The sequence below is a fragment of the Hippoglossus hippoglossus genome, chromosome 5 (genome assembly GCF_009819705.1).
Source record: "Hippoglossus hippoglossus isolate fHipHip1 chromosome 5, fHipHip1.pri, whole genome shotgun sequence".
NCBI lineage: Eukaryota > Metazoa > Chordata > Actinopteri > Pleuronectiformes > Pleuronectidae > Hippoglossus > Hippoglossus hippoglossus.
The window spans coordinates 6,858,031-6,874,915 of record NC_047155.1 but is presented as its reverse complement, the minus strand read 5'-3'; the positions used below and the strand labels follow the sequence as shown (position 1 = coordinate 6,874,915).

Sequence of the window (16,885 nt, the reverse complement as noted above, 5' to 3'; positions counted from 1 at the left end):
AAGACAAACATCGAGACACAATAGACTCTGAAAGGAAACAATAAAGAACCACTCATGTCTTTTTTATCTTATTATCAACTGCGAACTGAAAATCCTTTACAAAGATTGTATTGGCAAATAGGAAATACGTCTTTTATTGTCCTCTCCACTTGCAATAGCAACATTAATGATATTTGTTAGTCAGGATATGAATTGTATGTTAATGCTATTGAATTCTAAATTAAGTCTCTTAGACAAACCAGTAAACTAAATGGAAGTGTGGAAAATACAGCTAAATAGAAGGAGGTGCAAAGTTTGCATCAATGACTGAACTATCAAAACATTATTCCTTTTGATTGTGCATTAACTGCAAGATATTCATGAGCTTCTGTTTCCTAGCAACATAGTGTGTGAGCAGGACGAGCTCCAGCAGCCATGTCTCTGATCATTCGTCACTATCACAGACAATAGGTGAATGAAATTTTAACTGAATATTAGAAAAAGAAAATGTGAGGCTTTGATTCCAAACACACACACACACACACAAGAGCCTTTTGTGTTTTTACGTTATTTCCTTCCACAGGCAGTCCACACTCCTCCTTAGTTCTTTGCCTCATACATATATTCTGAGTCGCTTCTTTCCCATCAGGATTTCTCCTCTTTCCTCCGTCCACAGTGAATCGTTGATGCCTTCGGTTTGGAAAAACCCTCGCCTCTGGATCGTTTCTATTCACAGCAAAGCAGCGGCTGTCAGTGTTGAGTGTGTTTATGATTGTATAGAATCTCTGCACAGCTGAGAGAGTTCAGTCAAAGGAGCTGGGAGGGAAGCATCGCTGCGTTGCCTCTCGCAAACCTGCTGGAGATGTAGGTGCATAAATGTGCTCATTCTGTCACCTGAGGGCAGTTGTATGGTCTCCAGCTGCACAGGGGAACAGTGGATAGGCATTTTATTTGCTCTGCTGTTCATACTGGAACGCAGGATTGTGTTGGCACTATAGCTGCGGCTCATATAGCCCCCATATAGGGTTAGGGTTTATATCTCAAATTGTCTTAAATAATCTTTGAATTTATTGAAAAAATGCTGCTTTCAGGCTCAGATGCATCGAAGCAAAGAGAGGACAGCTGCTGGAGGAATAACACAAACTGGGGTTTCCTTCTCCACAGTTGTGAGCTGAAGTCTCTGCTGACTGGAGCTGATGTGAACAATTAGAGTGGTGCCATCATGGTTGCTTGATGTTATATGATTGATTGATAGATAGATATGCACATTCAAATCTGCATTCCATAACCCTCCTACACAAAAGACATAAAAAACAAATGAAGGTATAAGGACATCTTCAGAGCCCATCCTCTGCGAAGGCTTAACAACTCCTCTACGGGCACATTTTAAATTCACTCGATTTTAATTTGTATCACACGCATAAATATCACTTCCTCTAAACACGCCTGGTTTATTTCATCAAGATCCATGAATTATTCTCTGACAAATCAAGTAAAATGTTGAAAATGACTCACGAGGTTAAAAGAAAAGTGGGGAAAAAAACTGGATTCGTTCCCTGATCCGGTTCCACTCCAAAATTTAAAGGGTTCTCCCTCGACTCATATCATTTCATGTTAATCTGTCTCACAGTTTTGTTGACTAATAGAAAGACAATCAAAGAAACACAGACTGGCTGAGGAACCAACGTGTTAATGTTGACATAATTCACATAATAACTCATGAGTTAGGAGCAGGTTTATGTCATACGCACAGATTATGAAAAACCCACCCTTCAATCACAGGAACAAAACCCCCTGTAAATGTTAGTCTCTGGTTATTTCCTCTCTTTATAGGTTTGTGTGTCTCTCTGGTCATTTTGCGTCTGTTTGTGTTGGTTTTGCGACTCTGTTGGGATTGTTTTGCCTCTTTTTGTTCTCTCCGACTGTCAAGAAAAGAAATATTGACTGTCACTTCTTCAGGGGCCCCGTGACTTCTCGGGCTCTCTGCTGTTGATGAAAAATCTCCTCCTCCTGGCAGCTGCTTCCCAGTAAACACTCGCCACGCAGCTTTACTGCTTTGACGGCAAACATATCCATCCCGAATTCCCAAAGCCCGAGGTGACGTCTTCAGATGTCTCGTCACGTCAAATAAATATTTCCAAAACTCATATACATGGCATTTACTGACATAAACCAGAAACTATTTAAACTGAGACGAAAACAAACAAAATCTTGTTAATTTGGTTACTATTCAAATCTTAATTTACCACCTGATTAATTAAGAGGTTCGACATGTGTCTTTTAATCAACTCTGTATGTGGTTGTGCTGTTTACTGAATGTTTTAGCCGTTCCGTCTGTGTTTGCTGTTGGTGATAGACTGTAAATAAAGATGGACGCGATGTCACCACTATCCAGAAATGAAGCCAATCCTGGAAACGAACGCTGCCATCTGGCGCTGATGACGCCATTTGGAACCCGAATCTGTGCAAGTAGTCATCATGGAGAGGAGCTGTGAGGTCCCACCAATACACACACTGTCAATCATATATTTTTCAGCCCGTTTTTATAACACATCCTTTCTTCATCGAGCTTCTGCATTCTTACGCTATGGTTCACAATGTTTTTACCATCCACGCAGACAGTCAGAGCTCACAGTTGAAGCTACAGTTGTGGCATGGGGTTAGGTTCATGCGTTGCCACCATAGATTGACTTAATTCAGTGGGGAACACATATACTTTCAATACTTTTAATGTAACTTTTAAAAATCTAAATCCTATTGGCTGCTGTGTTTGTAAGAAAAGTCAACCTGTCCCCAACACGTCTTGCGGATTTTGTTGTGGATGTTTTCCAGCGAAGGGACTCAGTGAGATCCTGGTGGAGCTGATTATGTCTGTTTGTAGGTCCCAAGAAACAAGCCTGAAGTCATTTGCAGCTTCTGTTGGTCTGAGGCAAGTTTTATTTATCGATTAATATATTGACCGACAGATTTATTTTCTTAGCCACTCACATCACTGTAGTGTCCTTCAGTGTTTTAGCTTTTTTCCATTTCTACATGCAGTTTTTCTTGCTCTCTAAAGTTCAGTAGTGCGGCTGAAAATGAAGATGAAGTGAAAAGTCGTGGTGTGAGGTTGTGACTTTATTTACAATACTAAATATTTTCGGCAAATAATTCCCAGGAGAGAAGATGAGCTGTGAGACTATTTTAATAAGACAATTTAAAAGCTTTTCTCTGCATCATTTCACCTAAGTTGTAACATCATTTTGTTGAAACAAAAAAAAGTATGTATGTCATGAAAAACCTTGCCGTCTCAGGCCGAACACCGGAGACACCTCATTCTGTCTCGGGCCGTGTGAAGATGATATATACTCTGCTCTGCATGTTGCAGTAATCTGGTGCTTGTGCGTGCATTTAACACCCTCTCTATACAATACCTGTTATTTCCGAGCCTTTTGTTGTAGCGTGCTCGCTGTATCAGGGAGGCGTGGACAAGATGATAGATCGTGAGAGCTTGCAGAGGGGCCTCGGTTTCAAGTAGCTGCTATACCCATTCATTTTAAATAATTTCATGTTTGCCTTCCACAATTCTCTGTCCTCTCTCTGCTATTGTCAGAGCAATCGTGGCAACATATTATTTAGAGGACGGCCGCCACTGCCTTTTTCTTCTGTAAGGCCGTTAAACTATAGATATTTCTTTAATCTATGTTATTTTCTAGCAACAGGAATAAAACTCTCACACAGAAACGCTGCCAATCATTTCTCTGAGGATAATGTAAGTTTGCTGAAGTATCATTGTGTTTTTTCCATTCAGGCAGCGGACTGTAGAATACATGAATAGTAATAACAGGTTTGAAGATATTCGTCCTCCGCTCGATCCTCCGAAATCAGACAATTGCTGAAGTTTTAAAACATTTTTAATAGAAATAAAATTTTTGTATCAAAAAAAAAACTAAACATGCTTCAGACACTTCATTAGTTTTCATGAGGTTTTACAAATACATAGTCAGATAGCCAGGCACTGTATCTTTTTGTACATTTTCCCCAGTTTTAGGATATGTCAGGACATAAAGCAGACATCATCAATCAATATTTAATAACATACATTAACTCGCCATTTAATTTGGTCAGCACTCACGTTTTATTCTGCAACACAAATGGTGTCGAAAGTAATACAGAGGGAGGCATGAAAAGCAGCATTGACTTCACAACACAAATGACCCCCACGATATTTCCCCCCAAGACATTAGAGGGCTTTTATACTGCACAAAGCCAACTATTAATCTTTTCAGCGAGCTCAGGGTGATTGATAGAGATATTGTATACTTTTGCAATTAGATTTTCATTTGTTGAAAAGCCTTACAACTCCCTGACACCTCCTCCCTATCAGGAAAGTGCCTGGAGAGGACATGTATAGTAATGAATTTCCTCAGTGGCCGGTCCATTATGGATATCACCTTCGGGGCATATTGCACCGTCCTCTCAGGGGCCCACTTCATCTTAATTCCCCTCCTAATACCCTTACACTACGTGTGGTGGAGAGAGTAGCTGGTGGCAGTGATGGGAGGGTCATCCAGGACGTCTGCTCCCGGCTAAAACACTGTTTATTTTAACCAGGAGCCGCTTGTGTCAATGCACATACAGGTATGCTGAGTGGCAGTCTCGGGCTCGCTGGTAATACAAATCATGGCCTCACTTAAGCACAGAGAAACAATCACTCACTAGGCCGTCACCATTTTGAGAACAGTTTTTAAACGCACGATAGGCTCAGGCCCAAACAATTGTTAACAACGCTGCAACAGAGTTTTAAAAAACGCATTCCAAAGATATTTTATTTTTTCATTTTCTTTGTTTGTTTTTTTATTCGGTAGTTTTTCCTCTTTTTTTTTCTTTTAAACAACACAACACAGGATGTTGAAACTGGCATGCTCAAAATTAGCAGAGATCGTCTTATACGTGGAGCCATTCTTGGTAAGTCAGTGGGAACCTGGAAGAAGAAATCAAAACACGTGGTCGGGTACAGCAGATTTGCTGCACTGTTGAGATGATCCCCTTCTCCAGTCCTTTGACTCGTGGGACCAGAATACATTTAGAGATAAAAAAAAAAAATAAGAACAAAACACAAACCGCTCCTGGTAAATCCAAGCACCACGTTTTCATGCCTTTCCGGTGATGATTAATCCCTTATGACGCCTTGAGAGATTTAAGATTAATTGTAGTTTGCTAAACTGGCAGACAACACCGAGAACACCTGAACATATTCTTCGTTTCAGTTCGGGTTCAGTCGGCGCCGCTCAGGACCGCGGGAGACGTCTCGGAACGAGGTCATCGCTCTAATGTAAACACTCGAAAGGAAACGCTCCATCCTTCAGTCTCCAGATCTCTGCCATGCAAGTATTTTTCATTTTCATGTTTATTCTTCTGAGGCAGACAAAAGATGGAATTTAGGAAATGTAGTGTTATCAGTTCAGGTCCTGTGATTTGTCCGTCCCTGCACGTCTTTGTGGTCTCTCCTCACCATGTCGTTTCTTAGGGCAACGCTTCTCTGGTCTCCACCCGTCCAATGACACATCCTCTCATTTATTTTTTTTTCATTTCCCCCCCGGCTGTGTTAAGTTCCCCTGCGTGTTCCCTCCTCCGTCCGTCAGGGTGGAAATCCTGAATTACGATAAGAACCTCTGTCCCTTCCATTAGATTCCGTGGTTGCTGTAGCTGATGTAGGTTTGCTTTGTTGGGAATGCTGAAAGAGAAAAGAAAAAAGGGAGTGAAAATTATGATATGTGGCCATTTTTGCTTAAGATGAGAAGCTGAAGATTTGTGTCCAGTCGCTGAACAGCTCTCGTGCCGCGGCGCTGCATTAAAGCCAATAATTCGTTAGGATCCCTTTGATCTCCGGCCACATTTGAGCCTAAAACACATCCTAGCACAAGGGGGAGGTTCAGCGAGATCCCCCCCCCCTTCGCCTCCCTTTCCTTTAGCTATCAGGCCTCGACTCGCCGCTTGTCTCCCCCGACCGTGTTAGCCGATTCGCTGAGGTGGAGCAGATAAATCCTGACATATCGCCACCAGAATCTCGACAGTCGTGGGAGCCGGCCCGGACAGGAATTTTTCAATTTCATCAAGCCATATATCCGCGCTGCCAATGACAGTGACAAATGGTGCTTATTCAAATAGCCGTGCCCCTGTAAACGCTAACCCCATCAGGATAAATTGCTGCTGGCTATCAATTCTGTGTCTTTGCCTTCTCGCCACTTACTGTAACAAAAGGCCTTATTAACCCTCCACACAAAAACTTAGAGCGAGATAGGAATTAGTGCCGCGCTGTGTGGCTGCGCTGCCGGACCTCACAGCACGGTGGCATTGTCACTACTGATGTCTGCTTTTTGTGTTAACAGTACATACGATGTCAGCTCTTTTATTCTCCGGTGAAAGGAAAACATTCCCTCTCTCCTGTTGGTATGAGAAGTAAATACAGTTTCAAAAATGTGCAACAAAAGGTTTGAGTCCTCATTAGTAAAGTCCAGACAGAGGGAATGTATCTGTGCTGACAGACGGGACCCCCCCCCCCCCCCCCCCCGCCTGAGGTGAAGCAGAGGAACAACGCTTTGAACGTTACATGACTAATTTCTGCTGACTCACATGCTGAAGTCATTATTTACTTCACTGGTGTAAATCCAGAGTGTGTCACTGGTTCAGCGCAGCCAGGCTCTGTTGTTGGTAAACACTGAGACACAGAGGAGAACCAGACGCCCCGTGCTTATTTACAACGTGTTTGAAATTAAACGATTAGTCATCAATTTGATTCTAAATCGATCGATTTAACTAAAACATGACGTAACTAAAACCAAGTGAAATGTTTCTCTGAGCCCAACGGGAAGTTTTCAAATTGGTGGGTTTGTGCCAAATTTTCAAATAAGAAATGATATTCTTCCATTTCAAGCTACAGCCAGTGAATGTTTGGCTTCATTAAAAGAAACAGATTGAGTTGTTAAGTCAATAATGAGCAACTTCACAGTTTGAAGTTAGATTGAAATGTCAATGATGATTCATACGACATTAAAATTGAAGTTGCTCATCTGGCTTCAAAATGAGTTTCTTCCTTTATTTTTCATAAAACATTTGATTTTAGTTTAGCTTTTTGCTCTCAAATTAAATTAAAGCAACATTTTTAATACCACATAGATTAGAATGTAATACAGGTTGCATCATCATACTGATAGGTAGGTTTAAATTTAATATACCCCATTGGGATGATAAGGCAAAAAATTACTCATCAATTATTCAGTAATTTAACAATCATTAAACGCAAACTCGATAAGCAGCGGAAATTAGATAATTCAACCAATTAAAACACTAGTGATTAATGGAAGTTCTACATTTTATATTAGGTCAAAGGTCAGGGGAACATTTAAGTCAATATTCGCCAAAAACAGCGCAATTTTATTACGAGCTTTACACTTAACTAGTCTGCCTATAAGTGAAATAACTGCAGATACACAGACAAATTCAATATATCCCTGTTTCAATATGTGAAAGTTTCACTGATGTAGAATAGATGCATTGTTGAGACACAGAACGCCCTCCTGCTCCCCCTCCTCCTCCTCCTGCTCCCCCTCCTCCTCCTCCTCCTTCTCCTCCTTCTCCTCCTCCCCCTCCTCCTCCAACAACAGTGGCACATTTACTGGATTCAGTCGAGTGTTAAATAACACACTACACAGCTGTTTATAAGTAACACTGGGCTCCTCCTCATCAGTATTCATGCTCTTACTTTGTGTTTCCAGGCTTTCACACAGCTCGGTCTTTGCTTCTCCGTTGGGTCTGAGTCCAGCCTTGGGGTTAAATTTGTTGGACATGGTGGCGGCAGTAACCACGGCCTTGAGGCTGCGCGTGCGCTTCGGCACATTCTGCTCGGGGTGGAAGAGAACCACGTAGACTTTGGGCATGTAGAGCAGCCCCAGGGACACCGAGGCGCTCAGGCTCACCGAGATGGTCAGCGTGGTTGTTTGGATGTACATCTGCGAAAAAGGGAAAACACCAAACAGTGCACAGCACAATCAGTTTAGCCTTTTTAACACTGGATGTTACACATTTCTCTGTATGGGTATAGCCGCCACGATGACATCTGCTATGTGTCATTCTAATTAGAGCGTCCAATGACCCGTTTGTTGGCCAAGCTGTTGTTGAAGTAGTTTCTACTGCGTCCAATAAAGGCTTCAGAACTATGCCGTGCAAGTGACGTGATTAAACTTGTTTTAAATCAGCATCTCATCTGCTTTTTACGGCTCCTGTGCCGGACCAGCCGCGGCCACCTTGTTTGTTTAATTTTCTGCCATGCCAGTTTTAATATTTGCTATTTGATAACGCCGGCGGATTGGATCCTATTTCTGACTCATAACAAGCGGGCCCATAAAAAAGAAACAAGCTCATGAAAATTTTACACACGGTCAAACTCTCTGATTTGCGGGGGTGGGGTGGGGGTGGGGTATCGTTCTCATCCGTTCCTTTTTAATTGTTTGCAAAGCTGCGGCAAATTAATGAGTCATCTTCGGGGAAGCATTAAAGTAGGAGGAAAGCCTGTGTAATTTCTATACATCACACTATATTGTGACTGCTTGACTGGCCAGCTGAGAGAAATGAACTTGTGTTTGCGAAGTTCCAATGTAATGATACTGCAGAGTGGAGTTCATCCAACCCCCTCCTGCGTCTCTCTGCAGCAGGAGTCCCAACCTTTGGGAGACTGGCACAGACACGTCGGTACAAACACAAATAAAAATGTAAACATAGGAAACAGAGATCATATGTTTTTTTGTGCCCAAATCACCTCGGAACAGACGATCAAGCTCTTTCAGAGAATCCGAGTTTTCACTTGTAACTGTTTTTAATTTGTCACATTCACGTCATATTGTTCGCATCACAACTACACATCAGGAATCTGTAAAAAAAAACATCCACACAAATGACAGGCTGTTACATTTAAATCGAGTCCAATATGAACACTGACAAAGTCAATTTGCCTAATTTAAGGACCAACTTGTTTACACGTGGTTATGTTTGTTAACAAACCGTGTGTGCAGACTGTGCACCGCAACAAGAAAGGCTCAATTAGGTGGATTTTCCGGTGTGAATACAAGAGGCTTACCATCTGTGTAAAAGTGGGAATCACAGGAATTCTTCCTGTTCATTCGTTTCTGCCGACATCGCGTGAAAACCGACAAACAGCTGGCTCGGCATTGTGCTTGAAACTTACAGATGAGACAGAAAGCCTCCACTTCCTGTTACATGTTTTCATTTATGAATTCATTGTCAGTATCAGGATAAAACATATTTACTCCAATGTGAGCGGGAGCTGACACTTCATATGAGGAGAGGTTGTTATCACTGGGTTTTACAATGTAGGGAAATGTATTGTTGTTATTCTCAGTCCATAGATTATTGAGCCATATGTTAGAAATAAAGAAAAAGTTTCAGTGGAGTTTCTGTGGTTAAAAAAAACCCATTTGTGTTGTTCTCAAACTGCCTCAAGCAGAAGCTGTTTTTATTACTTTAAATAACATAATTGAGTTGTGCCTTAATTTGTCTGTCTTCTAAAGGCAGCTTATTAAATAGTTGAGTAAACATATAGCTTATTACTTATTAAATTAAAAAAGAAAAGAGCTACGTGTCTTTTTTTTCCATTATTGACTGAAATTAAAAGTACCTTTAAAGATGGATCATATCTCTCTGGTTTGACTGGGTGAGTCTGTATCAATTGACCCCCACTATAGGTCCCTGCTGGTTGTTCATCAAAGCTGAGTAACATTTTGCTGATGTGCAGATGTGACCTCTGCTTGAATATCCAGTTTGTTTGTATGACGTGTTGCTCTCCCTCCGGACTGGATGCATCTCATCTCAGTGCGGCCTGGTGCCAGGCTGGCCTCAGAGAAGAGTGGAAGAATTGAGGCAGTATGATGGAGGGACAGCTGTGGTGGTCCTCTCCCAGCTGTGGGGAGCGTTAACCAGTGAACTGCTCTGGGCTCATTTCACTGCCGCCTCAGGGACCGACTGTTGAACCCAAGCTGTTACCACAAGAATGAAAAAAACAATCTGTGTTGCCTTTCCTCCAAGAATAGCTTCCTTCTTTGACAAGCTGTTACCGGTTACTTATAGATTCTGTAAGTATAAGTCATAATGTGAGATGACAGAGCTGAAACAAGTATTAAGATTTATAGTATATATATATATATAAGTGTTATATCAATATCGTAAAAGTCTCAACTATATTTTCCATTCCAATTATGAAATTCTACACTATTTCATCATCATCATCAAAACGTTTTCTCAATTTATTTGTCTATAAAACAAATGCAATGAAACCGTGATTACCAATCATCACAATTTTCAAAGGTGACAAACTCACATGTCTCAAATGAGCAGTTTTCTAAAACCAACGTCTAATTTCCCAGAATTTGTAAAGAAAATTGCAAGTTGTCATATCAGTGAATTAAAATTCAAGTCAGAAAATGATTTGAGGATTTTCTTGAAATAATATTTGCCAATTGATTGATTAAATTGATTTTGTAAATATTGTATGATGACAAAAAAATAAACTATCGATGCAATTAAATACATGTCACTGTTTCACATTAAGGTCAAGTAAATGAAAACTTGATTTCATTCTTAATTAAATTAAATTATTTTTAATTATTTTATCAGAGAGAATGCTTAACAGACTTAAATTTAAAAGATATAACACAACTAGTGCTTCACTAATAATGGCTCTTTAAGGTCAATTGTTTATCAGTATTTAAAAAAACCATCTCCCACTGCACTGCCTCTGAGAGTCGCACTGTGTTTACTCACAAGCCGAGTCCTGTTCACTGTGTCAGACCTGCTCCCATGTTCAATCCATTCATTTGTTTCCTCCTTATTGCAGTGCACCTGGTCGGGCACCGGGCGCAGCACATGAAAGAGAGTTCCTGTGTTTCCCACACGCCTGACAGGCCCTCAGCGGAACGTGCCTGGGGCAAGAGGTAACACAGAAGAAGTACAGCCGCATAACATGAGAGCAAAACCACGGGGACCTATGAGTCCATACCGTATCTGACACGAGGAGTTAAAAAAGACCGCACATCACTGGCTTTAGAGAGAGCTCAGCTAAGTGAGAGCGTCTGTAATAACTGATCACATAAGATTAATCTGGGGGTTAATAAATGTAAACAGATAAACTGATTCTATTTTCTACCGGGGACTCGGGAGAGCTTCTGCTCCAGGATGCAAACTATCAAATTCATTCAAACTGCATAATTCCCTATTCTACACGGATTTACTGGGTTATTTCTCAGCATGCAGCACAAATGTTGCACAGAGAGACTTGCTGCATGAGAATTCTCTATAATTGCACACTAATTAAGTTTATAAACAAATAGGAGACCTGGGGGGACGCAATAATATACCTTCATGGGAGAGTGTCATTTATTAAGATCACAATCCTTTGGCCTTGATTAGGTTCACTGCCTGTTCAGCCATTACTGGAGCACCTGGGGGTCAATAGCCGGGACCCAGAGGGGCCGCTGTGCTTTTCGGCCTAATGAACGCAGCGACCGCTCTCTGAAGATGTGGCTCGGCTCTCTCTGTAGCATCGGTCTTCATTATGTATCATTGAGCCGGTGGGACATTAGTGTGAGTAATGCTGTTAATCTGTGGACTGAGGAGAGACAGAGAAGGAAATGGAAAAGGGCCGGGACGAACACCGAGGACGCTCCTGTCCAACATCTGGTCTCGCTGAACTCCCCCTCAACTCCCACTCTTTGTCCGACCGGTGCACCGACAGCAGTTTCGGCTGACACTGCCAAAAGTGTGATGGAAACATCGCAGCGAAATAAACAACACCGCTCAATCCGTCAGTCCATTCATGCACTGCGATGGCAGCGCCTCTTTGTGTGGGCTGATTGAATTTGAATTGAGCCTATTGTTCTGAAGCCCATTTCTATGCAGGCTATTGTGCGACGCTCCTCCTCTGGCCTCTGTCTCCGAGACAACCCCCTGATTTAGACTGTTTCTCCAGGTAAGCAGGTGTCACGTCTATTCCTGACGGCAGCGCACAGTTCAGTGATCGTGCTCCGTAGATAGAGCAGATGTCCCTGTTTGAATGATGGAGGGAGCCTCCTGCGCCGTTCGTTACGTTTATCCCTCTGCCAGATGACAAATAAATGGCTGTGCTTGTAATGCTGAGGCAGAGGCCTGTTGTAAACTGGTGATGAGAGCATAGGCCACGAGATAAGGTAAATCAAGACCCCAGAGGAAGTGGAGCATTTAATTGCTCTGAAATACATGTCAGCGTGGGTTGTGAGGCTTTGTGGGGCCTGTCATTTACAGTACGATGATTACGAGATGCGTTTGCTTTGACATGTTAATTCTTTTAATAGGTACATTGTTTATGTGACCGCTCAGGAAAATCGGTCACAGGTTTTATTTTCTTACGTATGAACTGTTAAAGCCAAGAACTCCTAATAAAAGAACATGGGTTGTTAGTACCTGGTCTTCAGAACATACATATGTTTACAGGACACGTGTGTTTTTTATTTGGGAATGGGGTAATTTGTCATTTCAATTATTAGAGGTTATGTTTTCACCCCTGTCCGTGTGTTTGTCGATTTGTTTGTTAGTTGCTTTGTTTGTTTGTGTATCAGGATTATGCAAAACCTACGAACAGCTTTCACCGAACGTGGTGAAAGGATTGGAAATGGGCCAAGAAAGAAGTCATTCTATTTCGCTGTGAATCTGAAGCAAGCAGAAAATGCCAGGTCGGCATCGGCGAGCATGCAAATCTATACCAATATGATACCACATGTTTAAAGTATAATCCAGATAAAACTGCAGTTTTTCTTTTCACAGAAATCACGTTTTCATCACAACTATTGCTCTGTACTGCCACTAGCAAGTACTGTGTTTAGATAAGTGAAAAATAAGTGATTCCAGGTAGTGTAGCGTCAGCAGAGCTAGCTCAAATGATTGATTCATGCAGGAAAGTCAGTTTCAAGGGGTGACACTAGTGTTGACAATTACAACACTAGCAATCTCATTAAGAGAAAAACTTACACAGCTTGGTCAAACCCCACGAAAAGACTGTCTCCACCAACTTGATTGATTTATTTTTAGTCTCCGACAGTGTGGAAAGAGCATAAACAAAACACACACTGTATGACTGGTCGGTAACAAGAGGAGTTGGCAACAGACAACACCACAAGTGTCCAACTGTCATGTTTTCTTGCACCACAACAAACATGGACAGCGTCCAGCAGCTTGCACTGTTTCTGTGCAGTGCAATGTGTGCTGAGAGGAGAGAAACAGGAAGGATCTGTCTGTCTGACGAAATGCTAAACAAACTTTTCTAGTCTGACTCAAAGCACTTTACACTAGAAGGCGCACTCACCCATTCACACACATTCATACGGTGCTTCTTCATTTCAATGTTTGTTCAATTACAAGTCATTCACCTGAGTGGTTAGTGAATAACCTGCACTTCCTTCTGTGCCACAGACTCCATCCATCCATCCATCCATCTATATATACATCTGTACATGCATACATCCATATATATATATATATATATATATAAATCTGTCCATCTATACATACATACATGCATAAACATGCCTTTGACAATAGGAAACTGTAATTGTTGTGTTTTAAATATACATAATAAGTTAATTGCACCATTGCACCACTTCCCCCTGTTGCTCCTGATGGATCACAGTTATGAACTCTACCATCACCACAGAGCTTTGTCATTTGAGGACTTGTTGAAAGGACTGATGCTGTATTTTATTTCTGGGAAGCCAGTCTGTTAAAAGCATTCCACTATGACAAAGAAACGTGCACGGCCTTACTTCCCCTCAACCGTATTAGAGTGTCAAGCTTTTTTTCTGACTCGACACTCAAAGGCCCTTTTAATTTTATATTAAATGTGATTTTTCTCTCTTAAATGCATAAAAGGGGAAAAAGTGGAACATTTCCCTGAAGCTAAATTTCCATGTTTGAGTTTCATTTGATGTTTTACCTTAACGCTTATGGCTCAGGGCAATGGTAGAAGTTCTCTAAACGATAAAAATAGGCCTATCTCCCAGCCATTGTGTGTACAGTTTTCGACAGAATATAAAAATTAATGAGTGACTCATAACATTTGGAGCGAGGAAACTGAGGGTCTTTGATTAGTTTTGTGAGTTTGTAAATCATCATCATTTAAATTCATCCGAGGTACAGAAGAAGAAGACGAAACAAAAAGTAGGACTTCACTTACCCTTTAAAGATTTTTTCTTTTCCCCACTTGTGTTTTACTATTCAGAGCCATGCCAGCTAATGGATTACCTCATCCTCCAAAAACGCTGCTCAATATCTCTGTGATTGTTTAATTCTCTTTCATCTTCAGAGAGGAGATGGGATGATTAAACAAAGAGCTCGCCGGTATCCATGGCTGCTGTTGACATGCGACTTAGGATGTGCAACACTCACATTAAAAAATAATGTGGGCTTTGTACTTGGGCAGCTTTTGCTTTACTGTGTATGATAATCAAGAACGTAAAGCCATGGTACTTTTATTGGTGCACAGGCAATTTTTATTGTCTACATCAGTGGATTTATGGGGCACGAGGAGACCAACACTCAGATTCACACAAGTTGAGGCTCCGTGGTGTTAACACAACATGCAACATATGAGAAGACGTCATTAAAGTGCGAGTCACACACTTTTACTAATCATTATTAATGAAATGCAATTGGCTGCAGCAATGTCGGTGTTTTCTGCAACGCTGTCGACTGTAGAATTCGATTTTAGGATGCTGAGCATGATGCAATGCACACTCTCCATCTGTGTTTCCGCACAGGTAACCATCGCAGCCAGTTTTCTGGGCCAGGATTCTGATGCATTGTTTTGTGTAAAGGAGGTAAGGATTAATTTGTTGCATCTGTCAGACCCATGCTGGCACCGCTGATAGTGTCCATGCCAGAATGAGGCTTTTCCCTCTTGGCTTCCCTTGTAGCCACTGAGCCCCTTTCGTTTCACGGCCAAAGACCTCTTTCAACTGGATATACACATTTCTACTGTGTCATTGTTGTACCCTTTTGGCTTCGACTCATCTGGATGTGCGTTCCAAGCCCCCTCGGATCCCTCTTGACCTGTAGCCTCCCAGTGCTCCCACTGGATGTGATCCAGGTCCACGGTTCACGAGGTCAGGAACATTGATTTGACATGGGAATATGAGTGTGCGCTTGTGTTTATGTAAACAGCTCATGGGTTTCTAATGCACTGTGGCATACAGCCATCACATATAAGTGAGTCACAGGTTTGTGTGCTGCCCACAGAGTTATTAGAGAATGAACTCAGAAAACTGTGTCCACACTTGGAGAGTGTTAGTGTTTTCAAAGTGTGAGACTTCCGCATGACATCCCCCTTTTTAGCTGCTGTTTTTAGCAGCTGAGTTCCATTCACTTCCTTTCTGAAATTGCAGTTCTTCCTAAAAAAGCATAGTTGAATATTTTGATACGAAAATAAGCATTTGTTCTCTGTCGTGCGTGTGTGATGGAGGCAAAAGTATTAAGATTGCTGAACTGTACCGTTAGTAATGGAAAACTTTTTGAGTAGTAACGGCACAATTTAAACATTAAAAGTCAAAGTACTTACTATACACAATAGTCCCAAGTATAAGTACCTTGAAATGACTATGATTTCAAAGTAATAGTTTCAATCAGTTCTATCAATAGTAGGAGAAGAGATATAAAGCAGAAGTGGTTGTAATCTTACCTTTTCCGTGGACTGTGAAGTGCCAAAGAAGATTGGGATGAACGCCAGCCAAATAATGCAGGTGGTGTACATGGTAAAACCGATGGGTTTTGCCTCATTGAAGGTCTCGGGCACCCCTCTGGTTTTAATGGCATACACTGTACAGGTGACCATGAGCAGCATGCTGTAGCCCAGCAGGCAGATGAGAGACAGGTCAGAGATGTCACACTTGAGCACACCACGAGCCAGCACGGGGTTAGACGTCCTCTGGTCCTCATAGTCAATAATGGCCTTGGAGGGATCAACGCCAAACCAGATGCACACCCCGAGCAGCTGCACTGACGCCAGGGTGAATGTGATGGCTAGCTGGGAGGCTGGAGAAATTAACTTGGGCGCACTCACGGACATGCTACCCTGCTCAAAGATGCGGTAAATACGATTGGTTTTGGTGAGTAGGGCAGCGTAGCTGATGCTCATCCCCAGACCCAAGAAGATCCTCCGCAGGGAGCAGATTCCTACATCAGGGGTTGAAATCATCAGGAATGTTGTGGCATAGCAGAGAAAGATGCCAGTTAGCAGCACGTAGCTCAGCTCTCGGCCCGATGCTTTCACGATGGGGGTGTCGTTGTGGCGGATGAACGTGACCACCACAAACAAAGTGGCCATGATGCCAACTACAGCAATAAGCACGGGGATGACCGCCCACGGAGAGCTCCACTCCAGCTTAACAATGGGGATCGCAGCACAACCCGTGTGGTTTTCGTTTGGCCGCAAATCAAAACGGCACATCTTACAGGTGTAGGTGTCCGCCTGATACTGATAACCATCACAGCGCTCGCAGTGCCAACAGCAAGGGATACCCTTCACGATTTTCTTGCGCTCACCAGCCTGACAGGGATGGCTGCAGATTGAGGAAGGGATCTGACGGACACCACCCGGCCACTGCATCGAACGAACCTGTGACGGCGGAGAGACACAAAGATATGAAGGGACGTTAAGACAGATGAGAAGAGATTTGTGCTAAGCTGCCTGTATCCTTTAAAATGGCGGTGACAGGTAGTGATGCTTTACTGATCCCAGATGATCCGCAGCCCCGGAGGTCAAGGAAAGTCTAGACAGTTTGGTACTTATTCTTTGGTTTTTGAGCTTACGCTAAAATATGATTTCATACTA

General features: G+C 42.2%; 1 protein-coding gene across 1 annotated transcript in view; it reads right to left on the bottom strand.

Moving 5' to 3' along the window:
* Positions 1-3,854: 3,854 nt before the first annotated feature.
* Positions 3,855-16,885, bottom strand: part of LOC117761660 (metabotropic glutamate receptor 4-like) — a 157,363-nt gene continuing 144,332 nt past the window's right edge. Inside the window, exons 9-11 of the mRNA XM_034585752.1 lie at positions 15,734-16,669; positions 7,724-7,970; positions 3,855-5,695 (exon numbers count right to left, since the gene is read on the bottom strand). Of these exons, the coding sequence (XP_034441643.1) occupies positions 5,646-5,695; positions 7,724-7,970; positions 15,734-16,669 (1,233 nt within the window). The 3' untranslated portion in view covers positions 3,855-5,645. The remainder of the gene's footprint in view (positions 5,696-7,723; positions 7,971-15,733; positions 16,670-16,885) is intronic.